At 45.5% G+C, this 25081-nt stretch overlaps 2 protein-coding genes across 2 annotated transcripts in view; both read left to right on the forward strand.

Moving 5' to 3' along the window:
• The window catches only part of LOC137432095 (uncharacterized), a 17933-nt gene extending 1757 nt beyond the window's left edge, over nucleotides 1–16176 (forward strand). The window contains exons 2-5 of the mRNA XM_078783449.1: nucleotides 1673–3501; nucleotides 3919–4039; nucleotides 6626–6778; nucleotides 15043–16176. Of these exons, the coding sequence (XP_078639575.1) occupies nucleotides 1727–3501; nucleotides 3919–4039; nucleotides 6626–6778; nucleotides 15043–15306 (2313 nt within the window). The 5' untranslated portion in view covers nucleotides 1673–1726 and the 3' untranslated portion in view covers nucleotides 15307–16176. The remainder of the gene's footprint in view (nucleotides 1–1672; nucleotides 3502–3918; nucleotides 4040–6625; nucleotides 6779–15042) is intronic.
• A 1352-nt stretch (nucleotides 16177–17528) lies between these two features.
• Nucleotides 17529–24528, forward strand: COX6C (cytochrome c oxidase subunit 6C). The gene is made up of 4 exons (XM_068124748.2): nucleotides 17529–17833; nucleotides 21223–21344; nucleotides 24125–24264; nucleotides 24375–24528. Exons 2-3 carry the CDS (start codon nucleotides 21225–21227, stop codon nucleotides 24248–24250), a joined length of 246 nt encoding a protein of 81 aa, XP_067980849.1. The 5' UTR covers nucleotides 17529–17833; nucleotides 21223–21224; the 3' UTR covers nucleotides 24251–24264; nucleotides 24375–24528.
• The last annotated feature ends 553 nt before the right edge of the window (nucleotides 24529–25081 follow it).

Here is a 25081-nt window from a genome sequence, read left to right on the forward strand (position 1 = left end):
CCGATCCAGGTGAGCTTCAGGGCCCCGTGGTCCTATATATGTATATATATATATATATATATACAACAACAGGCATTTTAAGGCCATTTTCCCTGCAAGAGCGGGGGGTTAGCCTTGCGGTCTATATATACTATATAATCAGTCATTCTGTCTGTCAGTTGCCTACAGGTCACAATTTTCAACCGATCTTCGCGAAACTTTCGTCAATTTGTATAGGTCGTCACGATTGAGAACCCTGTTGATTTTGAAGTCAAAGGTCAATAGGTCAACATCGGCCAAAAATTAGGTTGGAGAACTGAAATTATAGTTTGGTTACTGCCGACCACCTCCAGGCGACTCCATATAATGAGTGGATACCAGAGGTAATGCACCGTGTGGCAGGTGGTGCTTATCACTCCCATTAAGGTACAGCGCTAGCTGTATGGGATACCTTGATGGCAGTTCACCACTGATTGTATGGAGGCGTATAATGACTGGTTTATAACCGAAACGTTTTCAGATTCACAAGTGTATGCAGGACTCGCTGCGTTGCCCTGATGAAGCCTCAACGGTGAAACCAGGTCGGTAAACTGTTTTGCTTGCACTTGTGATACTGTGATAGTATCTGAACTAAGATCGAAATTACGCAGTCAGATGGCTCTTTCGGAGCTTGGCAGGCAAGGCGTATATACATGGCAGTGACGTCACAGCGTGCGCTCATTAGGTTGGAGAACTGAAATTGTAGGTTTGATATATATATATATATATATATATATATATATATATATATATATATTTATATATATATATATATATAATTTTTTTTTTGTTGTTTTGGGACTTGCAGAGGAGCTAGAACATAGAACCGATTAGGATATAAAATAACAGTAGAAACAGGGAGGGCAGGCAACGATGACATGCCAACAGCTGAAATCTCGGCTCTCTGCTCACCTTCACTCTTTCATTCCTCTTTTCTCCCGCCTCTGGAACAAACTCCCACACTCACTTCAATCACACTCCTCCCTCCAGGTCTTTACAACAGCTGTTCACCACCATCTCTTATCTTCCCCCATCCAAAACCTTGATCTTTTCTACCCCCACTAATTCACCCCAGATCCACCTTGTTTGAAATTCCAACTTCTTTCCTGGAAGTCCTGGCAGTGTCCATATGTTTTATACCTCTCCCACCCCCCTCCCCTTCCCATGCCTCCCCCCAAAGCCCTCTCCCTCCCACAGTTCTCTTGATGTCTCCACGTCTCTCGGTCCCTGCTCTCAAATGTTTGTGTCCTTCCCCCTCTCTCCCCATCTTGTCTACCGCTCCCGATGTTATTTGTTTGATGTGTCTTTCTGTGTGATTAATGTTCGCTCTTTCACGAGCCTCGATCTTGTATACAAAAAAAAAAAGAAAAAAAAAAGCTGGATTGATGGACAAAATGGAGGGGGATTTGGAGAAGATGTATGTGGGGTGGACATGGGTGATCAAGATTAATGTATCCTTGAACTCTCAATCACAAGTGAAAGGAACAACTTGGGGAGGGTTGATTAGTAATGACTTAAGAATGTTAAATTAACCATTCATGTATTTCGTGTGTAATTTTGGTTGTGAGACATGCTTTGATTTGTTCATTTGTACATTGAAATGTAATTGGTAATTTGAGTAATCCCTTTTTTTTCTTTTTTTTTTTGTATCCAGGAAATTAACAATCTGCGTTGCCAACGCCATTGAAAAATTTGAACACCCTTCGTTATGGGCGATTGGAATAGTGCCACTATGTCTCTTGCTGTACATAATGTTGGCACTGGTGATTGTGCTGGAATTGCTGATGCTGTGAATATGAAAGAGAAACGACAGCCAATGTCTGTAAACATGCCTGAAACGCCACGTTGCCATATCCGCCGGCAGTATCGCAGCTCAGAGTCTCTTTACCACTATCTGTTAAAGAAATCCTTACGAAAACAAGCTCTTCCACAAAACTTTGGTGTTGACAAACCTGTTGTACAGAATAGTTTGTCATACAAATCTCCTGTAGCAAAGGGACTTGAGAGCAGAAAGTGGCCACAAGGCACATCCCCTGTGAAGGGTGACATTTTGAAACTGAAGCAACAACGTGAGGCTGAATGGCCACGGCTAGAATCCCTGCCAACGGATGGGGATTTATTGGAACACTGGATTGCTTACCCCCCTCAATCCAATGCTGTTCGAATATTTCGTTCACAGCTCTCCAGTTTTGAACCAGTACAAGCTGCAAACCCCGACTCTATAGCGCATGGAACCATGAAGTGGAGCCCTGCGATGCATGGTACGACACCAGATAGTCCCTTGTTTTTGGACTCTAGCTCCTGTTCCCCTTCAGCATTGTCTCCATTTGATCCTCCTGTCTCTTCAATCCCTGAATACCCTTCAAAGTTTGTTGTTGTGGATAATTTTTTAGACTCGAAAAGTAAATTGGAAGTTGGAAATGGTGAAAGTTTTCTCGATGCTGGTTTGAGTACAAGTGATAAACTTACAGTGAAGCGCAAACGAAGAGTTGACCGTGATTCTGGAATTGGTCCGAGTCCCGATATGATTGACACAAGTGCAGATTTGCATTCGAGTCTCATCAGCCTGGAAAGTGGTTCTAGTGATGGTGCGAGAGATATTTTTGAAATCTCTCGCCCTCCTTTCAAGAGCCCCTCCTTACCAGTTTCTTTCTCGGCCGTGACCACTTGTGAAAGTTTTCCAGTGCATGTTTCTGGCCCCCAAGAGGCTTATACATGTCAAGATGCAGTATCGAGCAGCCCCTTGGATGTAACCGAGATCGGCAGTGAGGAACATGAGCTGCTCTTGAAGAGGTTTGGGTGCTATAGGAAACGATTGTCCACAGTACAAGAAGGTGAATCTCATTCCGAATCTGAAGAAGTTTGCCCTCAGCAGGGATCCCGACAAAAAAACATTGGGAGGAAGTGTGGATCTGATCCCTGGCCTAATCTTAGTAATGTTGAAGAGTTTGGTGTTGAAGCTGGCTTTGATTCAACAGAACACACTTCACAGTTGTCACAATCTAATGTGACATCTATGAGATGCTTGTCCAGTCTCAATATTGATTCAGAGAGAATGTCTGCTTGGCAAGATTTTCAACACTCGTGTGTTCAACCAAACAAAATTGGCACCAAGTTGCCATTTTGCCCCACCATCTGCAGCACTCACAATGACAACTCATTGCACTCCATGTTTCCCAAGCTGGCACTTGCACAGGAAGCCATGCACTCGCAGGACATGGTCCCAATTCAACCTGCGCAACCTGCTTGGGATCGTGCCTGCAAGGTGCGACGCTCCACAGGAGTTGACAGCATGGTGGCACAGTGCAGAGGTGCTGCAGCATCGTACCCTGGTCTCTCTTTGTTGAGGCTGCGCTTGAAACAACGAATTGGCTGGAAGATGGGGGAAGAGAATCTGGATATTCTTGGGGAATTGGGAACGCGAGATCTCCGTCACGTAATCAGGAAGATTCTACTTTTGCTTCACCAAAGAGATATCAGGTGGTAAGAAAGTCACTAGACAATGAAGATTTATTACAAGCCTATAATGCTGCTATTTCTCTGGAAATTTATGAATATTAATTACTTTTTATTTTGCATTTGCAAGTGATTGCATCACAGCCATTGTTTATTACATATCAAGGACCTGAATTTGACACCCACCTTCTCTTGTACTTTCCATACATGTCACATGTCACCTTTCCTTACTCCAATCTTCCTTTCCTTGTTTTTACTCATACACACCACTAACCTCTTACCAATCTTTTTGTTTATTCTTTTTTTTTTTCCACTATCCCAAATCCTCCGTTTCTCCCTTGACTGTGATAAAATACAAGCCTGCTAATGAGTGCTGTTTCCTTTTACAAGTGATTTTATTTTTATTTGCTCCCCTACTCCCTCCTCCCTCCTCCCTCCCCCCAGTGTGAGGCTGGTAAGTTCTGGTTGGAAGTGCATTGTGGATGGAGAAAAAAAATTCTTGCTCCGATATTGGCGCAAGCAATCCAGCAAGAAGTTGCTTCGCAAGTCAGCTTTCCTGCAACAGGTTTGCCACATTTTGCATGTGCATGTGCCCAGTCATTAGCTTTTGGCAAACTGAATCATTGTCAAAGTACAAATAAAAACCTTCTTGGCAAAGATGTTCGAGTTTATTCCAAAGAGGCTGTATCGTTTGATCAGAACAAGTTGGAATGGGTAATTGGATTCAGGGTTTTGTCTTGGGTTTTTATGCCTCGGGCCCTGAAGGTGGCTGGAGGCATTATGTTTTTGGGTTGTTCGTATGGGCTAAACCTTTTTTCTCAGCAACCACATGTCCAATTGAGACGAAACTTTCAGGGTAGGGGTGACACCCATGCATAATGTTTTTATGATAGTTGTGATGTCATTGGTCACGTGGTATGGCAGTCATTCTGGATTAAGCGCAAGTAATTTTAAAAAAGAATTCACGGAAACCGCTGAATGGAAACATTTTGAACTTGGCACATTGCCAAGTACTTTCGATGGAGAACAAAAGCATGGTAATATCGGTGAAGTGGTATACCAGCCATAAATGTTTTAATAGAATTCCTTATCCTAAAAATCTGAAATTGCATGCACATGATCGATGACACATTTGTATTGAAATATTACATTTATGACATCGGTCACATGGTTTGGCAGCCATATTGGATTTAACCTAAAACCTTTAAAAAACATCTTCTCCCAAATCAATTGACTCAAACTTTACATGTCATTGACTTGGCATGGTGATTAAAAGATGATCACGACAACATCATTGGTCACATGGTGTGGCAGCCATATTGGATTGAAGGAAAATCTTACTATACACAAAGAATTAAGTTAAGCACCCCCCCCCGTTTTTTTACAACCTCGCACATTACAAGTTTGTTGTCGTCAAAACAGTGTAATATACCCATGATATTGCTATATTTTCTGGAGAAGTGATATTATGGTCACATAAAAACATAACAATCATGCCGTTTTCAATATTTTATTCTGAATAATTTAAGGTGAAATTTTTTGGGAATTTTAGGCATATTTTCACCTCAATTTAAGTATGGAGCTATAGGTCCATCACGGACAGTGTGGATGACGTTTATGTTTTCTAACGTACAGTCATTGTTCTGAGAAGACCTCTAGCGATCTTTGCGTCAATAACGTGTGTAGGACCCACGTGATCGGATCACTGACTCAACCCTACGTCTCATAGACCCTGTAAGCCGTCGTATGCGTTGCTGTGGCAGGTTGAACCCCCTCGAGCACGTTTGGGACATGTTGGGACGACAAATTGCGAAGATGGTCCCTCCAATAGCCAATCTGGATGAATTGGAACGTGCATTACATCGGGAATGGAACAACCTGCCACAGCAACGCATACGACGGCTTACAGGGTCTATGAGACGTAGGGTTGAGTCAGTGATCCGATCACGTGGGTCCTACACACGTTATTGACGCAAAGATCGCTAGAGGTCTTCTCAGAACAATGACTGTACGTTAGAAAACATAAACGTCATCCACACTGTCCGTGATGGACCTATAGCCCCATACTTAAATTGAGGTGAAAATATGCCTAAAATTCCCAAAAACTTTCACCTTAAATTATTCAGAATAAAATATTGAAAACGGCATGATTGTTATGTTTTTATGTGACCATAATATCACTTCTCCAGAAAATATAGCAATATCATGGGTATATTACACTGTTTTGACGACAACAAACTTGTAATGTGCGAGGTTGTAAAAAAACGGGGGGGGTGCTTAACTTAATTATTTGTGTATATAATTTACCAAATGTCCGTCCGGAGGTACTGCAAAAACAGCTCAACCGATCGCAACGATATTTTGGGTGGGTACTCCTGGGACTCCTGGGAGTAAAATAGGGTATATTGTTTTTCCAGTTTTTCCAAACACGATGGAATAATATTTACCGATATGAACAGTGATGTGGCTTTTGTTGAAATTCTACAAATACTGTTTATTCTATGTACCAGGAGAGAGTAGATCGACCCCCTGACGAACTCTTCCTATATAAACATGTGGCTCCAAAGTAACGCGGCAGCGTGTGCAAAGTGACTGAGAAACAGGTGCAGAGTGTACTTCTTTTTTTTTTTTTTTTTATATGTCACATGGTGTGGGAGCCATATTAGCTTGAAAGCCGATATTTTAAAAAAATCCCTTCTCTGAAACTGCTTCACCGATCAATGTGAAACATGTCATTCCTGGTGAAAATGTGACACTTGAAAACAGAAAACAGGGGATTTACATCAAACTTGTTTCTTTTTAGGACGGTGAACAAGGGCATCTACCCGTTGTGGGACTATGCAGAGGCATATTGGCGACAGTCACATTGCTCTAGTTTTGTATGAATTTGATTGCAGGATTTAACATTCTGATTCTGTAATTAATTTTAAATTTAATATGTTAAATTAAACGACATCTTGGATCATGTATGTTGGACTACGAGAATACAAATTAAAGCTTAAAATATTGTAGTCTATTGCCTTAAGAGTGTGCAGTCCACTGTACTTGAAGAATAATTAAAAAAAAAAATTCACTGATTGCTGTCTCCCCCACCCTTCCTCCTCGCTGCAATTTTTTTATTATTGTAATATTCCTCATCATTATGCCTCAGGACCGTGTTGAAGCCAAGAGGATTTCTCGTTCTGGTCAACGAGACAAGGCACGAGGTCCCCTGTATTGCACATCCATCCCCTCACAAAACGTTTCACTCACCAAGTCCTCTGCAATGCCAAGAACCACAGATCCAGCAGCAGATTTTATTGAGGTAACTGCTGGATTAGATCTCAGAATGAACAATCTATAGTAAAATAGAACTGCATACAGAATCACGCTGATACAGACCAGTGAATTTATTACAATACTTTCCCCCAAAAAAATGCTGTATTGTCAATTCATGGCCTATAAGAAAATTGGATGCGGTGCATTGCATAGCATGATGCTTTCACAAACGGTCTAATAAGGCAAAAAAAAGTAGTTTGACTTTCTGCCCTCTGACCCCACCCCACAGTCCTTTTCATTCAGAGTGCCACAAAACCTTAAGGTTCTCTATCGCATCAATCTGAAACCGGCAGTCAGATGAACTCCAAACGTGTTTATTTCGGCCAAAACTAAAACCGTAAACCGCATTCAGATGTGGGGTAGTACACAGCAAAGCAAATTTTAACTGCCTGTCTTTCCCTCCCGCCCCCACTCTGCTTTCTATTTATATATTCTCAGCGAGAACACTCGTAAATCCTTCGACAAACTGCTCGCAATTACCAAATGATCTGATATCAGGAAGTAATCAGATGTCATGAACTCTGGCGATCTTTATTTTTGCACAGGGTAAATTCGGTCAAACAGTATCTTATCCCTTTTACTTTGCTCCACTTCAGCATGAATATCTCACATCGACAAACTTTACAGGCATATGTTTATGTATGTGTGCATACATTTATATGTATCCATAATAGTGTGTGCGTATGTGCTAATCTCCTTCATCACTCCAAAACCGTGAACCCTCATGGGCCCCAAAACGTTGCATGCATACCTCCATCTTCAAGGGATTGCATGAATGAAAACTTGGTGTTTGGGTGTTTCCCCCCCCCCCCCCCCCCCCCACCTCCAAGATAATTTACGCCAAAGGCTTACCTCTGGTCAGCCTGCATTCAGGTCGCTCAGCTTGGTCTTATTTCCTCTTTTGTCCACTCAACTCCAGTATGTTTAACAGGTCGGTTTCTGTACAATAAAGCTTAATATCTAGGAATGGTAATATAACTGATCTTCATACCTACAAATCGCTGTATTCCTGTGGACATCACAATGCTTGTAAATGCCAGAGTTCGTGCCTTTATTTCATTTGTCATACCCTTTTGTCTTCAGTTGTCATACCCTTCCTCCTGTCCATGGTACACGGAATCTTGTGGTGAGGCTGTTGCCCTGAAACAACTTGCTTTCATCTCCTGGAAAGCAAATCCAGCGGAAAGAAATCTCATTTCCTTTCACAAAGCCCGAAACAAGTGTGTGTCCACCCTCAGGAGAGCCAGGAAACAATATCTCACCGTTCTCAAGACCGAACTCTCTTATCTGTCTCCCTCTTCCAAATCCTGGTGGCGTCTGGTCAAATCTGTTTCTGGCGTTTGTTCCCCCTCCATCCCCTCCCTCACCTCAAACGGCTTAAAGGCTGACTCCGCACGTGAAAAAGCTGAATGCCTCAACTCTGTGTTTGCCTCTAAATCGTGTGTCCCAAACCCATCCCTCTCTGTACCCACCGTACCCAGTCGTACCCAGCTGCTCCTGGACTCTGTCCTTTCCTCCTGACAAGGTGGAAAAGTTTGTCAACCCTCGACTCTGATTCTGCAACTGGTCCTGACGGCATCAGCCCACAGGTCTTAAAATCATGGTCTTCCGCTCTTTCACTCCCTCTTTGTTCTCTTCACCCTCTCTTTTGCTCAAGGTCATCTGCCATCTGCTTGGAAATCAGCCAACATCACCGCTTTGCACAAAAAAGGTGCAAAAACGGATCCCAGCAACTACAGACCAATCAGCCTTCTCCCAATTATCAGCAAAGTCATGGAATCCATCATTGCTTCAGATATGAAATCTTTCCTCTTCTCCAATGGCTTGATCTCTGATCATCAATTTGGTTTCAGACCTGGTCACTCTACTCTGGACATGCTGCTTCTGCTTTCTCAACAATGGATGGAGGTCCTCAACACCAAACAGGAAATTAGAGCTGTCTCCCTTGACATTTCATGTGCCTTCGATACGGTCTGGCACCCTGCTCTGCTCACCAAACTCTCCTCCTTTGGTATCCATGGAAATCTCCACGCATGGCTGGCGGACTTCCTCTCTGGTCGTAGTCAACGTGTGGCCCTGAATGGGTTTCTCTCATCTTCCTGTTCAGGCTGGAGTTCCCCAAGGTAGTGTTCTGGGCCCTGTGCTTTTTCTGGTCTTCATCAATGATCTCTCTGACTCTCTTGAAAATCCTCTCTATCTCTGCTGATGACTCTACTCTCTGTCACTCCATTCCTCATCCCTCAGATCGGCAGTCTGCAGCTTCCTCACTCTCTGCAGACCTGGACAAAATCACAGACTGGGCAAACAAATGGAACATGTCTTTCAATCCTGATAAATCTCACACTCTTACGATGTCTCTCCGAAAAGACTGACTGGAAAACCCTCCCATCCACTTTCTGAATAATCCTCTCCAAGAAGTTCTGTCACTCAAGCTTTTGGGTCTCACTATTTGCCATGATCTTTCCTGGGAAAACCACATTTCAAATCTGGCCTCCAAAGCCAGTCGCCAACTGGGCATCCTCCGTCGTGCGAAGTCCTTCCTTGGCACACCTGAGCTCCTCACCACATACAAGGCTTTCATCCGCAGCTCTATGGAATACTGCTCTCCCCTCTGGTCTGGTGCTCCTGCCTCACACCTAGCCCGGCTTCACGCTGTTGAAACCAAAGCGTTCAGAATCATTGGAATCTCCCGCGATGAAGCGAACTCCAAGGGCCTTTCACTCACTCACCGCAGGCAGGTTGGTGGTCTTTCCGTCTTCTACCGACTCCTCTCTGGCCTTGCCCCCCCAGCCCTCTCTGGGCTCTGTCCCCCAAATATTCCTACAGGTCGCACAAGATCTGCCTGCAACCCTCTTATGGTTAAACTGCCAAAATCAAGACTTTCTGCTCACCTTCACTCCTTCATTCCTCTTTTCTCCCACCTCTGGAACAAACTCCCTCACTCTCTTCAATCCCACTCCACCCTCCAGGTCTTTAAAACAGCTGTTCACCACCATCTCTTATCCTCCCCCATCCAAAACCTTGATCTTTTCTACCCCCACTAATTTCGGTCCCCTTGTGTTTTATACCTCTCCCCCGCCCCCCCCCCCCCCTCCCCTTCCCACGCCTCCTGCCCCCAAGCCCTCTCCCTCCCACACTTCTCCCTGCTCTCAAATGTTGTGGTTGTGTGCTTCCCCTTCTCTCCCCATCTTGTCTTCCGCTCCCTCTTTTTGTATATTTTTTGTCTGGTTGATTTGTTTGTGAAATAAATGTTAGCTCTTTCATGAGCCTCGATTCAGTATACAAAAAAATAAAAATTAAAAAAATTAAAAAAAAATTCTGCAAACTCGGAAAACATTATGGAGAAACGATCTGCTTTTTATAATTATTCTTCTTCATGCTTGTCCCCCACGTGCCTGTGGTGTGATGTGCGTTGTCTCGAGCTTTATTTAATTTCCGTAAACAAGGAGAACATTGCGGAGAAAATTCTGCATCTGAATATTATTATTCTTCTTCAAACCTGATGGGGGAGAGGCAGAAGGATTTATTTAAAATGGTGAATTAAGGTAATGCCGGTGGGTAAAGGGGTTGGAGTCAAAGGCCTTGTGGGATTTTCGGGGGGGGGGGGGGGGTCGGTCTTCAAAGGCCTTAGGTTTCTTTGGGGTATTTGGGATTTTAAAGTGTGTGAAAGGTGGTTTCGGGCCTGATGGGTCTTATAGGTTCTAATCTCCCAAGCATGTAAAAAAGGGTGTTCCTCTGCACTCATCATCCTCCTTTCTCTACCCATCACCCTCCTTTCTCCACCCATCACCCTCCTTTCTCCACCCATCACCCTCCTTTCTCCACCCATCACCCTCCTTTCTCCACCCATCACCCTCCTTTCTCCACCCATCACCCTCCTTTCTCCACCCGTCACCCTCCTTTCTCCACCCGTCACCCTCCTTTCTCCACCCGTCACCCTCCTTTCTCCACCCGTCACCCTCCTTTCTCCACCCGTCACCCTCCTTTCTCCACCCGTCACCCTCCTTTCTCCACCCGTCACCCTCCTTTCTCCACCCGTCACCCTCCTTTCTCCACCCGTCACCCTCCTTTCTCCACCCGTCACCCTCCTTTCTCCACCCGTCACCCTCCTTTCTCCACCCGTCACCCTCCTTTCTCCACCCGTCACCCTCCTTTCTCCACCCGTCACCCTCCTTTCTCCACCCGTCACCCTCCTTTCTCCACCCGTCATCCTCCTTTCTCCACCCGTCACCCTCCTTTCTCCACCCGTCACCCTCCTTTCTCCACCCGTCACCCTCCTTTCTCCACCCGTCACCCTCCTTTCTCCACCCGTCACCCTCCTTTCTCCACCCGTCACCCTCCTTTCTCCACCCGTCACCCTCCTTTCTCCACCCGTCACCCTCCTTTCTCCACCCATCACCCTCCTTTCTCCACCCATCACCCTCCTTTCTCCACCCATCACCCTCCTTTCTCCACCCATCACCCTCCTTTCTCCACCCATCACCCTCCTTTCTCCACCCATCACCCTCCTTTCTCCACCCATCACCCTCCTTTCTCCACCCATCACCCTCCTTTCTCCACCCATCACCCTCCTTTCTCCACCCATCACCCTCCTTTCTCCACCCATCGCCCTCCTTTCTCCACCCATCGCCCTCCTTTCTCCACCCATCGCCCTCCTTTCTCCACCCATCGCCCTCCTTTCTCCACCCATCGCCCTCCTTTCTCCACCCATCGCCCTCCTTTCTCCACCCATCGCCCTCCTTTCTCCACCCATCGCCCTCCTTTCTCCACCCATCGCCCTCCTTTCTCCACCCATCGCCCTCCTTTCTCCACCCATCGCCCTCCTTTCTCCACCCATCGCCCTCCTTTCTCCACCCATCGCCCTCCTTTCTCCACCCATCGCCCTCCTTTCTCCACCCATCGCCCTCCTTTCTCCACCCATCGCCCTCCTTTCTCCACCCATCGCCCTCCTTTCTCCACCCATCGCCCTCCTTTCTCCACCCATCGCCCTCCTTTCTCCACCCATCGCCCTCCTTTCTCCACCCATCGCCCTCCTTTCTCCACCCATCGCCCTCCTTTCTCCACCCATCGCCCTCCTTTCTCCACCCATCGCCCTCCTTTCTCCACCCATCGCCCTCCTTTCTCCACCCATCGCCCTCCTTTCTCCACCCATCGCCCTCCTTTCTCCACCCATCACCCTCCTTTCTCCACCCATCACCCTCCTTTCTCCACCCATCACCCTCCTTTCTCCACCCATCACCCTCCTTTCTCCACCCATCACCCTCCTTTCTCCACCCATCACCCTCCTTAGCCACCGCCTCCTCTCCTTTCTCCATCCATCGCCCCTCTCCTTTCTCCAGCCATCGCCCCCTCCTTTCTCCAGCCATCGCCCCCTCCTTTCTCCAGCCATCGCCCCTCTCCTTTCTCCAGCCATCGCCCCTCTCCTTTCTCCAGCCATCGCCCCTCTCCTTTCTCCAGCCATCGCCCCTCTCCTTTCTCCAGCCATCGCCCCTCTCCTTTCTCCAGCCATCGCCCCCTCCTTTCTCCAGCCATCGCCCCCTCCTTTCTCCAGCCATCGCCCCTCTCCTTTCTCCAGCCATCGCCCCTCTCCTTTCTCCAGCCATCGCCCCTCTCCTTTCCCCAGCCATCGCCCCTCCTTTCCCCAGCCATCGCCCCTCTCCTTTCTCCAGCCATCGCCCCTCTCCTTTCTCCAGCCATCGCCCCTCTCCTTTCTCCAGCCATCGCCCCTCTCCTTTCTCCAGCCATCGCCCCTCTCCTTTCTCCAGCCATCGCCCCTCTCCTTTCTCCAGCCATCGCCCCTCTCCTTTCTCCAGCCATCGCCCCTCTCCTTTCTCCAGCCATCGCCCCTCTCCTTTCTCCAGCCATCGCCCCTCTCCTTTCTCCAGCCATCGCCCCTCTCCTTTCTCCAGCCATCGCCCCTCTCCTTTCTCCAGCCATCGCCCCTCTCCTTTCTCCAGCCATCGCCCCTCTCCTTTCTCCAGCCATCGCCCCTCCTTTCTCCAGCCATCGCCCCTCCTTTCTCCAGCCATCGCCCCTCCTTTCTCCAGCCATCGCCCCTCCTTTCTCCAGCCATCGCCCCTCCTTTCTCCAGCCATCGCCCCTCCTTTCTCCAGCCATCGCCCCTCCTTTCTCCAGCCATCGCCCCTCCTTTCTCCAGCCATCGCCCCTCCTTTCTCCAGCCATCGCCCCTCCTTTCTCCAGCCATCGCCCCTCCTTTCTCCAGCCATCGCCCCTCCTTTCTCCAGCCATCGCCCCTCCTTTCTCCAGCCATCGCCCCTCCTTTCTCCAGCCATCGCCCCTCCTTTCTCCAGCCATCGCCCCTCCTTTCTCCAGCCATCGCCCCTCCTTTCTCCAGCCATCGCCCCTCCTTTCTCCAGCCATCGCCCCTCCTTTCTCCAGCCATCGCCCCTCCTTTCTCCAGCCATCGCCCCTCCTTTCTCCAGCCATCGCCCCTCCTTTCTCCAGCCATCGCCCCTCCTTTCTCCAGCCATCGCCCCTCCTTTCTCCAGCCATCGCCCCTCCTTTCTCCAGCCATCGCCCCTCCTTTCTCCAGCCATCGCCCCTCCTTTCTCCAGCCATCGCCCCTCCTTTCTCCAGCCATCGCCCCTCCTTTCTCCAGCCATCGCCCCTCCTTTCTCCAGCCATCGCCCCTCCTTTCTCCAGCCATCGCCCCCTCTCCTCTGTCCTCTCTTCTTCCATTCCTCCTCTTCTTCCATTCCTCCTCTTCTTCCATTCCTCCTCTTCTTCCATTCCTCCTCTTCTTCCATTCCTCCTCTTCTTCCATTCCTCCTCTTCTTCCATTCCTCCTCTTCTTCCATTCCTCCTCTTCTTCCATTCCTCCTCTTCTTCCATTCCTCCTCTTCTTCCATTCCTCCTCTTCTTCCATTCCTCCTCTTCTTCCATTCCTCCTCTTCTTCCATTCCTCCTCTTCTTCCATTCCTCCTCTTCTTCCATTCCTCCTCTTCTTCCATTCCTCCTCTTCTTCCATTCCTCCTCTTCTTCCATTCCTCCTCTTCTTCCATTCCTCCTCTTCTTCCATTCCTCCTCTTCTTCCATTCCTCCTCTTCTTCCATTCCTCCTCTTCTTCCATTCCTCCTCTTCTTCCATTCCTCCTCTTCTTCCATTCCTCCTCTTCTTCCATTCCTCCTTTTCTTCCATTCCTCCTTTTCTTCCCGCCCCCCTTTCTTCTTCCCTCCCCCCTTTCTTCTTCCCTCCCCCCTTTCTTCTTCCCTCCCCCCTTTCTTCTTCCCTCCCCCCTTTCTTCTTCCCTCCCCCCTTTCTTCTTCCCTCCCCCCTTTCTTCTTCCCTCCCCCCTTTCTTCTTCCCTCCCCCCTTTCTTCTTCCCTCCCCCCTTTCTTCTTCCCTCCCCCCTTTCTTCTTCCCTCCCCTCTCTTCTTCCCTCCCCTCTCTTCTTCCCTCCCCTCTCTTCTTTCCTCCTCCCTCTCTTTTTGCCTCCTCCCTTCTCTTTTTGCCTCCTCCCTCCCTTCTCTTTTTGCCTCCTTCTCTTTTTCCTCCTCCCGCCTCTTTTTCCTCCTCCCGCCTCTTTTTCCGCCTCCCGCCTCTTTTTCCTCCTCCCGCCTCTTTTTCCTCCTCCCTCCTCTTTTTGCCGCCTCCTCCCTCTTTGCCTCCTCCCCCCTCTTTGCCTCCTCCCCCCTCTTTGCCTCCTCCCCCCTCTTTGCCTCCTCCCTCCTCTTTGCCTCCTCCCCCCTCTTTGCCTCCTCCCCCCTCTTTGCCGCCTCCTCCCTCTTTGCCTCCTCCCTCCTCTTTGCCACCTCCCCCCTCTTTGCCTCCTCCCTCTTTTTCCGCCTCCCTCTTTTTCCTGCCTCCTCCCTTCTCTCTTTTTGCCTCCTCCCTTCTCTCTTTTTGCCTCCTCCCTTCTCTCTTTTTGCCTCCTCCCTTCTCTCTTTTTGCCTCCTCCCTTCTCTCTTTTTGCCTCCTCCCTTCTCTCTTTTTGCCTCCTCCCTTCTCTCTTTTTGCCTCCTCCCTTCTCTCTTTTTGCCTCCTCCCTTCTCTCTTTTTGCGCTCTCCCTCCTCTCTTTTTGCGCTCTCCCTCTCTTTTTGCGCTCTCCCTCCTCTCTTCGTCCCCTCTTCTTATTCCTGGCACAAAGCAAACCGGTATTGATGTCTGAATAAACTCGTGAACAATGTCAGCTGACAAATGCCCTTTTTTTTTCTTCGTTTTTCTTTTTTGGAAATTATTATTGTTGATGCAGTCTTCCCACATTCTCATGATCTACACTTGTGTTGCAGATTGCTTACTCATTGCCTGAAGGGGAACATATCAGAGTCTGTCCTCGTTGCCGTGGACCAGCACGTTTCAAGCCCCCATCTGTCCATGCAGTTTGCCAACTTTCGTCTTGCCAATTTGATTTCTGCATCCGCTGTTATTGTTCTTTTCACAATTCTTGTACATGCAATCACTCACCCATCCCAAAGAGCCATGTAGACCGATATGATCCCTCCACGTGGCTCAACAGAAAGGATGGACGACGTAAGAGCCTGCGAAGGCTTTGATAGTTAATATTTTTAATAAAACGCTATATTTCACAAGGTTGATGCTTTTGTGAGGTTCTTCATTTAAATGATGAATATTTGGTCTTCTTCTTCCTGAATAATCTTCATGGGCTATCTAATATATCGGTGTACATAACATGGAGTATTTAATGTCGAGTTGGAGTGGGTGGGAACTGGCATGATTTTTTTTTTTTTTATGACCTTTTCTTTTCCAGCTTATTTTAAATTCTTCCCTATCTTCCTTTGACTTTACTCCTGCCCTATTTTTGTTCTTCCTCCCCTCTCCCCCAACCTCGTGTACATATGTAAATATAGCCTACTTTGAGAACATTTATCAAGTCTTGCGCTGCAGCCAGACCAATGTTGATTTGACGAGCAATTTTGATTGCTTCTTGCTCCTACTTGATAAATATGTCAATATACATTTGAGAATACGTATTGTGCATCTTCCCCACGAACTGATTTGTACTTTATGCATGCAGTGTTTGCTATTTAAAATGTTGTTTTTTTTTGTTGTTTCTCCCCCTCTCCCCTGCCTGATTTGAAAGTTGTCACCTTTTGCAACCTGAACTATTATTTACTTGGATGTTTGATCTCTGCATTGACTTTAATAATCAGTATATGGAATGGATGTTTTTTTTTGTTTGGTTTTTTTCTTCCAATTAATGCATTATTTTCTTTCTTGCAATTCTGTGGCACTTTGGGTGTTCAGGAAATGAGGGGTCACAGGATGGAAGCATTTGTGAACTTTGTATTTGAGGGAAGTGAAGTGGTTAAAAATTATAAAAATTAGGCCCTTCAATTTTTAAATGTGTTTGTATACTTGAAATACCTTTCAACAATAAATATTCTATTTTTTTGAAAAACTGACCACCGGTGTAGTATTTTTAATTTGTTGGCAAATTGCTGACTGGTATGTATGTATGTACAATGCAAGTGGCATGTTGTTTCTGGGCTTTTCATTTTTCCAAAATGAACGTGCTATATTGAAGTAGATGTTTGATTTGTTCTACATTTGGGGTGCAAGATTCATTCCATTTTTCTATGTAGAAGTTGAAGCAATATGGAATTTTGGGATCTTTAAGTTTGAGCCACCTTCAGGTATTCCTTTTTTAAATATATATATATTTTTTCCCCCATTTAAATCTCTAGTAAATGTACTGTCATTTGGCTTCGATACAATTAATATTGCATTTGGGTGTTTTCATTGTGATGTGCTGAGGGAGCTTTGTTTGCCCCTGATTTCGTTTTTTTTTTTGTTTTTTTTTCCCACCCTTGTAATCCATTCCCAAATCGGCCTTCAATCACCTATCAAAGTGCAAAACTGGTGAGAGTTAGGAGTCGGGACACAAGCTTGGGAAGTCGTTTTGTTTTCCCAATCACTATTCCAATGTAGAAACACGTGTGTCAAATATGTACTTTAAATTGGACGAAGCAAAACAATAGTGCTGTAGATTAGAGTTCATAGAACATGATAGCCCATGCAGTTACTTCAATTGTAATAAAATTATTTTAACAATTATTTTTAAAAAAAATAAAATAACTCTTTCGTCTCGTGCTTTTTAGTCCTGAATAGCACCCTTATGCACCACCCTATTGAAGTACTACAAAATTAGAGGTTCTTGGAAGTATGACATGATTTGTGTACTACGCTCTTCAAGTATATAATTGAATAAAGTTTGTAAAAGTCGTATAAATCAATTATGTCGTGGAAATACTGAGGTGTGGTCAGTTACCAAGCAGCTAGCTAGCGCTTGTCAAGCCAGTCGTTCTTTAACAGTTTCGAATGGAGTGCTTGCTTGATTGCTTAAGCCACTTGTCAAGCTCGACAATAAACTTGAAAGAAGTCGATACTCGAGTTGGCTAATCGAATGGATTTAAAGAGTATCTATATAAGAACATAACTGCCAAGTTTCATGATTGTATCACAATGTGAAATGGGTGTTATCCACCTAGCTCGCAGGGGTAAAAAAAACTTTCAAAGAAAAACGAATAAATACGATGAAAATAATCTAAATCAGGCCTGCAAATGTTACCAAAAGAGCTGCACTGTCATTTCCCTGTGGAGGACTCGTATTTGTATACGTAATAAATAAATCACCCGCACTTGACATACAGGGCAATGGATTTTAAATTTGCCGACGATTATTTATCTTTCATTCAGAGAGAAAGGATAATATGGGATATTTAATATTCAAAAAAACGATTTATGTGTCAAATTTGAGCCTGACAGCCTATTGAGCGGTGTATGAGCTCCACTCCTGATCTAAATTGTTTGGTGTCGCTTTAAATAACGCTGTACAGCATATGGCTTTAAACCATCTAAAAAAAAAATAGTTGTACATGAAATTATTTCTGCAATAACCAAGAAAGCGATAGGATAAGCATTTAAACAAAATAATCAGTTGAGGAAGTGGATGTTTGGGCCTGTCTTCACCTTGAGCCTTGAGGCGTTAGTTTGCACGTTGGGTGCTTGGAAAAGCTGTTCATTGCTTCCTCATCTGTCGAGTTATTACTTCACACTGCAGTAAGTGTTCTGAACTATTAATATTATGCTTATTGTCATCTCCGCATATAGTTTACTTCATAAGATTTGTGCGTTAATCCTTGTTTTCTAAAATAAAAAGAAATCTTCCTTGTTTTTGCCCTTCCAGTTCCATCGATTAGTTTTAGATGTAGCTCCGTGTTTTTGTTTAAATTTTGAATGGCAATGTTGAAGTCGTGTTAAAAGAAATAAATATATCCTAACCACTCGCACACTGATATTAATGTTCGGTTTCTCGGGTTTCTATTAGTATTAAGTTTCTCTGTCCATTTTTTTCATTGACGAAGAGAATTGCAACCATAAGATAAAGCTGTATATGGATATTTGGATTGCAATTTAATTGTGTAAAAGTGTTAGCAGTTTAATTGGAATTTTGACAGCCTTGAATAATATTAATTATCGAATATTTTCTGTTAAATTGAAAATAATAGTAAGGATGTGAAGATCATGAACGAGCAAAAGATGGGGGAAGGTCATGTGCAAGAACACACATGTTGATTTTGGGAGGGGGAAGGGAGGAGTGGGGGGGGGGCAGTTGGAAGGGAATGGGGGTCAGTTGGAAGGGAATGGGGGTCAGTTGGAAGGGAGTAGGAGGAGCAGTTGGAAGGGAGGGGGTCAGTTGGAAGGGAGGGGGTCAGTTGGAAGGGAGGAGGGGCAGTTGGAAGGGAGGAGGAGGGAAGTTGGAAGGGAGGAGGGGGCAGTTGGAAAGGAGGAGGGCAGTTGGAAGGGAGGAGGGGCAGTTGGAAGGGAGGAGGGGGCCGTTGGAAGGGAGGAGGGGCCGTTGGAAGGGAGGAGGGGCTGTTGGAAGGGAGGAGGGGGCAGTTGGAAGGGAGGAGGGGGCAGTTGGAAGGGAGGAGGGGGCAGTTGGAAGGGAGGAGGGGGCAGTTGGAAGGGAGGAGGGGGCAGTTGGAAGGGAGGAGGGGGGCAGTTGGAAGGGAGGAGGGGGGCAGTTGGAAGGGAGGAGGGGGGCAGTTGGAAGGGAGGAGGGGGGCAGTTGGAAGGGAGGAGGGGGGCAGTTGGAAGGGAGGAGGGGGGCAGTTGGAAGGGAGGAGGGGGGCAGTTGGAAGGGAGGAGGGGGGCAGTTGGAAGGGAGGAGGGGGGCAGTTGGAAGGGAGGAGGGGGGCAGTTGGAAGGGAGGAGGGGGGCAGTTGGAAGGGAGGAGGGAGGATGGGCAGTTGGAAGGGAGGAGGGGGGGGGGAGCAGTCGCGCCCAGGAGAGGTGGTGGAGGGTGGCGGCACAAATGTTGCCATTTTGTTAGCTTCTCTTATTTGGTCCTGAAGGAGTGGGAGACTGTGTTTGTGCGTGTCTGTCCACACATCGATCTACTTTAATATGTAGTGGCCATTTTCAGATCTGCTGTAATCTATATTCCCTGGCAAGGTCGTTAGGCTTAGGGCATGGCCTTGTTATGGATGTGAAATGCTGGAGACCAATTTGTGCTTTAACAGACGTGCACAATTGCAATCACGATCAGAACCAGCCAAACTCAGTCAGAGACCAAGTGGTTTAAAATTAAACTGAGAACATGGGGCAGAATACAAGAAAAGCAATCGACGAACCCTTACCGAATACCTCCAATGAGTCAAATGAAAGAATCATAACCTTAATTACCTCATTTGGTTAAGGCCTTTTTTATACCACAGAATATAGACAAGATAGAGTCAGACAGGATGGAAAATACCACAGACCACGTCCGGTAGAATGCAGCCTGACCCCAGGAGGAGACACGAACAGACACGATCGATCCTGGCACGAAGAGGAGAGTGGGCATTGTTTGCTGGGTGGAGACCGCATTTGGGAAAGGTGCAGGTTCAGGGGAAGCCCACGGCAACTCAAGTGCAGTTTCCCCAGCGAGGTTCTCTGGCATCTGCTGCCCCATCAACCCCATGGCTTCCATCCACCAGGTTTTGCCCCCACCCTCTTTGATGATGCACTTAGCCCCTCCCCTCTCGGTTGCTGTTGGTCTGGGTCCCAATTTTGCGGGTGGGGAAATCCCTCCCCGACCTGTCACTCAGAGGGTCCTCCTCATCGGTTTCACTCTGGATCGAAGTGTTGCTTTTCGTGTGCAAAGTCTGACATCCTGTCAGAACGTTCTGAAGTACATAAAAGACAGGTTACAAAGGTAAGACCATTAAAAAAGGGTTTCCCTGGATAGCAGTTTTGGACACAACAATTGGGTGTGGATGGACGACATCATCCCTTACATAAAATGCTGTACACCTCATCGCAATTAAATTACCTTGTGCTTATTCTAATACATGGAACAAGTGGAAGGAATGTATGGAGGCAAAAGGTGTGAAGGTGAATATCGGAAAGACGAAGGTGATGGCAAGTGGTAAAGCATGTGGTGAGGTGAATAGAATTGGGAAGTGACCGTGTGCTGTGTGCAGGAAGGGTGTCTGAGTGAACTCCATTCAATGTACAATGTGCACTGAGTGGGTTCATCAAAAATGTAGTGGTCTGAGAGGGTCATTAACCAGTGTGGCAGCTACATTCAAGTGTAAGGTGTGCACAGAGGAAGCTGCAGATGGAGGAAATGTTGAGTTGGATCTTGGAGACGGCGTGAAGCTGGAAGGTGTGAAAACATTTTGCTACCTCGGAAACATGCTGAATGGAGAAGGTGGATCAGATTCAGCAACGGTTGCTGGATTGAGATGTGCATGGAAGAAGTTTCGGGAACTGAATGGTGTGCTGACGAGGAGGGGAGTGTCGTTGAAGCTGAAGGGAAAGGTGCATGCTGCATGTGTGAGAAGTGTTATGATTTATGGGAGCGAGACATGGGTAATGAACGTAGAGCAGCAACAAAGGCTGGAAAGGGTGGAAATGCAAATGGTTCGGTGGATGTGCGGAGTAACGTTGAGAGAGAGGAAGACAAATGATGAATTGCAAAAGATGATGGGAATAGAGCCTGTGATTGATGCTGTGAAGAGAAACAGGTTGAGATGGTTTGGTCATGTGTTGAGGAAGGATGAAAGTGACTGGTTGAGAAGAGTGATGGAAATGAATGTAGAAGGAAGTAGAGGACGGGGAAGACCGAGAATGACTTGGCTAAAGTTGGTGGAAGAAGAAATGCGGGCAAGGGCGTTAACAAGGGGAGTTGTAGAAAATAGTGCAAAATGGAGAAGATTGTCATGGGGACCGCAAGGCTGACCCCGCTCTTGCAGGGAAAATGGCCTTAAAATGCCTGTTGTTGTTGTTGTTGTTGTTATTCTAATACATGCAATATTGGAGATAACCACCCTAATACCTTGCAAAGTTGCCTATTGGTGTTACTATTTGGACTTGGATGATGTCTCTTACCTACCTGTAACTGTTTTCTCCGTTTTACGAAGCTCTTGTCTGATATTTGTTCTTCCTGTGACTTTCGGTAGATATGTCGCATGAGTTGGCTCGTCTGCAGAAGCCTCTCATGCGTGGATTGTTGGCCAGGCGTCTTCGCTTCCACATGCCCATTGCCTTTCTCACTGCCTTCCTTAGTGCAGCTTGTTTCAAGGTAACGGTGAAAGGACATTCCAGACACTGGTGAATTTTGGTTTCTGTAATTATAAAAGTCTTCAAATGGCTCATCATAATTATTGGTCAGTCTCATAATTGCAGGTTAACAAATACCAGCTTCACCCAAATTGTTCTTTAACTCTCACAGGTATAATTGGAGTACATTGACTTTTCTTGTTTGTAATTATTGGTTTGTATTACGATATGTGTTGTATTTGTTTTGATCCAACGGCTTTTTTATACAAAGATTTATGCATTTGTCTAAAATGTTTGTTTTAAACGTTCCTGCAGACATTAAATTGTAGCAGAAAGCATGCAGCTCAGGAGGAATAGTAATGCATTTTGCAAACTAGAATGGCATTCGGTAGAACACATACCTCCACCAGGCTGAAGAGTTTACCTATCGCACTGGTAGGCCAGATCTGGATTTGGACCTGAACCAAAATCTAATTGGCTTGTTCTTGTCACCTTACTAACTCATTTACCAAATTTTGTCATAAGTCGTCCACAACGTTTTGAAATATCATGCTATATATTGAAAAGAATCACTTAAAAAATAATTATTTTGATCCAGATCTTCACCAAAATCAAATCGATTAGTCCTTGTCACACACACAACTTGTCCACCAAGTTTTGTCTGAATCCATCCACATCTTTGAGATATATTGCAGACAGACAAACTGGTCGAATACATAATCTCCGTCCACCTTCGGTGGTGGATGTAATAAAATGCATGAAATTCTTTAAGGTCTACATTGGTTTTACCTTTGATTCCTATATCAGCAAAATGCCTTTTTACAGTGGTTCTAGTTATAACATAATACGTATTTTCAGAGGCCCACTAGTGTTTATAAGGATATTTATCCAATAATAAATCCTTTTCCTACATCTGGAAATATTTCCTTATGCAATGTGATAGCCACTTCCTGCAAAACATTTTCCTCTTCACTGTTCTCTGTAGCTTATGAAGTTGTGCAAATACAATGTTCTTCCTTTCATTACATCAGTCAATATGTCAACTTTTAAGCCTACTTCTACTTTTACTTCTACTACGGCTACAATTATTCCCGCTTTTCTTTTTGTGGCCGGTAGGCAGAAATGTTTTTTCCCAAGTATTTCACAAACCGGCTGGCCAGGCCTGACATACGACTGAACGTGACAGGAATTCATATTTTTCTAGGTTGCTGGCGATGACTCACTTGCTCTTTGTGAAAGACACCGTGCTGTGTTTTAACGTCTGCTAACTAAAGCTCACAGACAGCACACCCAGCTTAACGTCCAGAAGAGGGATAGCGCACCCTGTGATTTGTTGTTGCCCTTGTTGTGAAGCACCAATCCAATAGTTTATAGTCATGTCGAGAATCGAACCCAGACGACACCGCTCAAACACGATTCCTCTGCACCTACATCAATTACTGTTCAAGGAAAAATTGATCTACATGCTTTCCCAAAGCACGGTTTAAATTAGATTTGAATGGTTTTGGGAGAGGAAAAAACACCATGACTATGTTGATCAGTATCTTGTATTTCTACAAAAAAATAATTTGGATTGCAAATGGCCAATTTTCTATGGTACAGTCAGACCTTGGTTTGTCGGGGATGTGTTCCTGAAAAGTGCGACAAATATTGAAATGAGGTGAAGCAAAGTAATTTTTCTCATAAGAATTAATGGAATAAGCGAGGGGATGCATTCCTAACGTCACCACTTCATGTATTATATTGTACATCATCCCTCCCTATCCATCTCCAGGGAATGTCATCGCAGGGCACCGAAGGCCTTCAAGGACCTTCAGCACCTGGCAATGATGCGCTTCAGATAGGGCGTACTCGGTTTTCACTCCGTTTGTTTATTTTTCCTTGCGAAAAATCAAAGATTTTTCAAGTGTATTGGTTCATCTTGGGCGTTATGATGTCTGTCGGTTTTTTTGTCTGAATTTTTTGCCTACAGGTCACAATTTTAAACCGATCTTTACGAAACTTCACCAAATCGTAACGTTGGTCATAAGGAAGAAGCCTATTGATTTTGAGGTCCAAAGGTCAAAATAGGCCAAAGGTCAACAGATGGAATTTATAAAATCCTTAAATTGTCATGTGATTGACTTGAAATTTAAGAGGATTTGCATATCACGTCAATGAATTCAACCACCAATATTTTTTGAACTCGACACATACCAAAAGGTCAACCTAGGCCAGCTTTATGGAGCTCATAACTGCTATGTGGTGCCTGTGGGAGGAACCACTGAGTGACACACCCAAACAGTGAGTGCAAGGAGAGAAAATGAGAGAATATTAACAGACAAAAGCCTGATCTCACCCAAGAGTGTGCCCATACCATAAAGCAACACAGTGGGTGAGGTTGACGTTGATACTACAATGAAAGCAATTAAAGGTCTATGGGAAGACCTTGAACACGAGGAGAGAAGGCAAGTGGTACTTGATGAGAATTAACAAGAACAAAGCGTGACTTTACCAGAAAACATGTTGCATTGTTGAATTTGTATAGCTTTCGCATCCCTTCAATCCCCTCGAAGCATTAAACAATTTTTTTTTAATCCTCAAATAGAGTTGTACTTTTTTCTGGTCAGTTGGAAAAACGCCATCCTGCTTTATAAACTCTAATTTACATTCCGAAGGAATGTGTGGGCACGTGCATATGTGTGTGCACGCAGATCTACTGTAATCTCTATATACTGACAAGGTTTTTGCAATGTTTATTTTTTTTGCATTGTTAAATGGTCTACCTTGTTATGTTAAATTATTATTTGTTTTGCTTGACAGTTTGGTGTTGCGATGCCACGTGAAAAGGCTTACGAAGAGTTTTACAAAACGCAGGATCCCATGAAGCTATTTGAGTCGATGAGGGAGGCGGGTCTCTTCCAAAGTGCTCCCCCCACCAAGAAATAAAAGAAAAATGCATGGTATGAAGTCCTTTATGTACTGCAAGCTGAAACGAATTTTTGTGATGTCTTCATTTTGTCACGTGCTTTCGCTACTTTTCACGTGGGTTGTGATTTGTCATTGCCCACAGAGTCAGATATATCAACCAGGATGGAGTATGTTGCAGGTCTCCGTTGCTGCAAAAATTTTCTTTTTTGGACATGGTTGCCATCGCTCCACTGTCGTCATTCTTCTTGTACACAGTAACATGCTCTTAATAATGTGATTAAAGCTCTCTTGATCAACGATGTGTGATGGTATCTTTCTCTCTCTCTGCTCCTGCCTTATACCTTGTGCTTACACTTTTATTTGGTATTTTATCTTTGTTGACTATTTGCATCTGTTGGGCTGGCAATATGGCCAAGAGGAATGCACACTCTTCTCTGAGCCGTTTAGTGTCGGTTCGAATCTTGACCCAGCTACAAACTGTCGTCCCGGTGTTTCGAAGGCAGGGCGAGGCATCGATGTGTGCGCCGTCCTCGATGGAGGTTAAAGTGGGTGTCTCATCCATCGGCATTAGTTGGTGGACGTTAAAGATCCCATGGTGTCGTTCACCTCGGGTTGGCGAGCTCTCGCTGGCACCATTAATAAATTACAAATTCCTTCCATAACCTATAGAAGACGTTGCATCAGCGGTGCAGCCGTGGCTTCGGTCAATGATGCTAATCACAACCATGCGCTGCATATGAAAGTAGAAGAATGGATCTGCTTGGTTCTGGTTGACGACAACGTCACCCGAGGTATGGTACTTCATTCAGAAAATAAACTGTATAGTCAGAGGTGCATGAATTGAAATGA

The sequence above is a fragment of the Myxine glutinosa genome, chromosome 8, assembly GCF_964187855.1.
Source record: "Myxine glutinosa chromosome 8, kmMyxGlut1.1, whole genome shotgun sequence".
NCBI lineage: Eukaryota > Metazoa > Chordata > Myxini > Myxiniformes > Myxinidae > Myxine > Myxine glutinosa.